The following is a 3,558-nucleotide window of genomic DNA, read 5'->3' as shown; positions in this document are numbered from 1 at the left end:
TTTTTCTTCGGGTGAAGATCCCGAGTTAAAAAGTTTTATTCATAGAATTTTTTCGTTAATTTTGACATGATCTTTGCAAACACGCCTTTGTGAGCTTTGTTGTATGCTGCTCGGTTGTCTTGGAAACAGAATGACGCCGTTCTGTCACAGTTACACAATGCTTTGTGGCAGGGACGATCGTCGGCTGTAAATAGATTATTTTTATGTAAAATTATACATGTATATTTACTGCATTATATTGTATTAAATATATATTATACTAAAAGATATATTGGATTAAAGGGTATTTTCACCACTTACTACATTCGATTGTCCCTTTGCTGATTTCAGACTTGTATTTTAATGTATACACATTCCCACACAAAGGATCGTTTATAATCTCATCATAACAGTTATCATGATGGTAACAACATCTGCAAATCACAAAAAGCCTAAACATAAAAACTACGGAACATTAACTCACATGTATGTATAGTCTTGTCTGACTGAGCTTCCGCATTAAACTAGCTGCAGAACTGTAGCTCTCCAGATAAGAAAGTTCGGACAAATAATTCCAGAGAGCTACAGTTCTGCAGTTACCTTTAGACCTTTAAAATTTATATATAATCTTATGATTTACTTTTTTTAACAAATCATTTTAAGAATTACATTTATCTGATTATGTTGGGATAACTATAGACGCTTCTACAAACAAAATCACCCATCTAGGCTGAAGAAAAATCCAAAAGGTTTTCTGAAACAGAACAAATTTTGTCTATGTGCGAATGTGCTTTTACACATATAACAGTGTATTAACGCAAAAAAATCCTGCTTTTTTGCTCGATTTTCACAGGATCGAAATGAAAAGTGGCCCTTTAGACAAATTGAAGAATACATGTCATATGCTTTTGGATTATTAGCAAAAGGATTTTAAAAAGATTCTTCAGTCAGACTCAGAGATAAGAGAATTGACATCCCAGAGTGGCTTTTAAGTTATAAATCAAACTGGACGCAAAGATTTTAATATAAAAACTATGGAATGGTCAGATCTTGTCAACTTTATTATTTTCTAAAAGCAGATTTGCCTTTCTGCTTTTAGAATTATTTCTGAGTAATAAAAAAACTCCCCTGCATATCATACACCCCACATTGACTTTCAATTCAAATTTGCAGTAATCTTGATTCTTATTAAACCAAAATGAAAAGTGAATAGGATAATTTATATCCAACATCAATACTATAAAGTTTCAGAAAAATGTGCTGTAGGTTTAGAGATTTTTTTTTTGACGACGGACGCCAAGTACACCTGATGGCATGGGCTCACTTTGGTTGGCCATCCCTCCCACTGATCTAAAAGTTATCTATTCCTGATGCCCTTCTCGACCGCTAAGGATAAAAGAGACCATACTCATAAGTTCTCTTGCACTCCCAATATAGGGACCATTGAACAAGACTACATACTCATCAATGGCATCCACCACACTTCCGTTTCCTCCTAGACCGCACCAGTTTCCATAGTCACTAAGGTCAAAAGGGTCACGACCAGTTGTCAAGTAGATCATTCGACTAAACTGGTTTAAGTCTCGCTTTGTTCTTCCAGCATCTGTTGTATAGCAAATTGATGTATGCAAGTTGTATGCATTTTATCATGAATTTATAGAATAAAACTAAAAAGCATACAGATTCAAAACGTTAAATGTTGTATTTAAAAATCATTTTTAAAAGTAGTAAACAATTTCGGGGGGGGGGGGGGGGGGGTATTCAGTATGTTGAAAGCAGAGTTCTTACCTGCAACGTATACAGCCAAAGCCACAAGGACAATGAAAAATCTTTTTCGCTTCATTTCATTTTCTGCAAATGAAAAGAAAAAAAATCTTATAGCTAAAAGGTATCTGATTGATACTGGATATATGGAGACAGCGAATGGCATTGGAGCTCAAAATCCATTCAAAAATGCAAATCAGGATCAGAGCAGTCACGGACCTCTACAACATCAGAGGTGGGATCAGGTGCCATGGAGGAGTCAGCATCTCCTGATATGATACGATATTAACAAAAGAGTAAAATACATGAAGATAACGAACAGTATAAGAACCGTTTCCACTTTAGCTTGGACTTTCAGTAAGGCGTGGTATTCTGGACGTTACATAATTAGCTTCTGAAATTTACACAGCTTTCCTTCACTGTTGAAATATACATATGGGATAGAAATTCGGGCAAATGCCAATTAGTGTATCGAATAACCAATAACGTTGTCTCGTCCGGCAAAGAGGTGGGTGTTATTAAGTCGTCTCATCGTTGTCAACATTATTTTAAAGTTCCTGATGTTATTAATATCTTAACCAATGAAAATCTATTCGCCATTTGACAGACGCTAATTACATAGCGCCGAGAATGCCACACCTTAATTACTGAAAGTCCAAACTTACCTGGAAATGGTTGTAAGCTCAAAAGACCATTTAACAATACCAATTTTGGAGTAGAGCAAACACGGACCTCTAAAACACCAGAAATGGGATCAAGTGCCATGAAGGAGTAGGCATCCCCTGCCGACAAGTCACAGCGGCCGTGTACTCCTTGTCATGATCCCAAACGGAAAATCCGTCGACAATTTAATGGCCTAATAATTAGTATGAAAAACGTCCACCAGCGTGATATTTAACAATTCTTAAAATTCTACGTATCTGGGGCTCAAGCTAATAAAACAAGAACTCGCCCATCAATCAATACTGGTTTATCCATCAATATCTAGTCACCCGCATGGTAAGACTAGGTTACTTATAGCGTTTACTCTGGGCAGTTTTTTTGGATCCTTAAATTGATTTGATCCTTACGTTTCGGATTCAAATCCCACAACGACATGAAGACCTGTCTCTCGGATGAGACCCTATAAACCCTGGTACATGTTGTATAGGTACTCAATGGCGCTGAGTTTAGGTTTAAATTTGATCACCATCAGCACTTGGTGGCATCTAAATATAATTGAAGAATATTCGACAAGGACATTAAAAAGGCACACAATCAATCTCTGTAGCTCTTACCGTGCTCTGTTATTCACATGTACATATGCGTCTTCTACAGAAAATAGTTTTAAAGATTCAAAGTACCGAATATGTATGGAAGTGAAAAGGTTATTTTAACATAATTTTTTTAATTTCAGGCATGTAACAACATCCCTCCCACACACCTTTTTTCAGACATAACTTTTTAATAGGAAGGTTGTAAAATTTGGTACTGAAAGAAGTCCTACCTACACCCCCACCCCCACGAAATAGGATTTTCGATTCTGGACAATTTCTCCCTTTTTTTCCTTTCAATTTTTTTCAAGTAGGTTTTCAAATTTTTTTTCTCTGGCTGGCCTACCCCACTTTTCAAAATCGATCCTATACGTTACTGAATTTAATTTTTTTTTTTAAGTAAAAGATGATGAGAAAAAAAAATTACTTTTACCTGCATCATACACCTTTCCGTTTATTAATATAAGTATGTTTATCCATGTACATTATACATATATACACAAATATCTATATATGCCCTCAGGATTTATGTATCATAACTATGTGTCTTGTTGGGTACAAG

The 3,558-nt window shown here is 35.6% G+C and overlaps 1 protein-coding gene across 1 annotated transcript; it reads right to left on the bottom strand.

Moving 5' to 3' along the window:
- On the bottom strand, nt 1-3,558 carry LOC134243982 (acidic phospholipase A2 Cc1-PLA2-like). Its single transcript, XM_062726225.1, has 5 exons — nt 3,430-3,558; nt 1,768-1,830; nt 1,441-1,582; nt 301-413; nt 1-184 (listed from the first exon to the last, which is right to left on the bottom strand). The coding sequence occupies exons 2-5, from the start codon at nt 1,820-1,822 to the stop codon at nt 36-38; spliced, it is 459 nt and encodes a 152-aa protein (XP_062582209.1). The 5' UTR covers nt 1,823-1,830; nt 3,430-3,558; the 3' UTR covers nt 1-35.

Source organism: Saccostrea cucullata, unplaced genomic scaffold (genome assembly GCF_032062105.1).
Source record: "Saccostrea cucullata isolate Sc308-1 unplaced genomic scaffold, CSIRO_AGI_Scuc_v1 ctg3, whole genome shotgun sequence".
Lineage (NCBI taxonomy): Eukaryota > Metazoa > Mollusca > Bivalvia > Ostreida > Ostreidae > Saccostrea > Saccostrea cuccullata.
Note: the sequence above shows the minus strand (reverse complement) of the source record. Positions and strands in the feature narration are given on the sequence as shown.

Coding starts and splice junctions, on each gene's coding strand:
- LOC134243982 (XM_062726225.1), bottom strand. CDS start 1,822: ATGAAGCGAAAAAGATTTTTCATTGTCCTTGTGGCTTTGGCTGTATAC. Junction 414..1,440: donor GTGGTGGATGCCATTGATGA/GTATGTAGTCTT, acceptor TGTGATTTGCAG/ATGTTGTTACCATCATGATA. Junction 185..300: donor CAAAGGGACAATCGAATGTA/GTAAGTGGTGAA, acceptor ATCTATTTACAG/CCGACGATCGTCCCTGCCAC.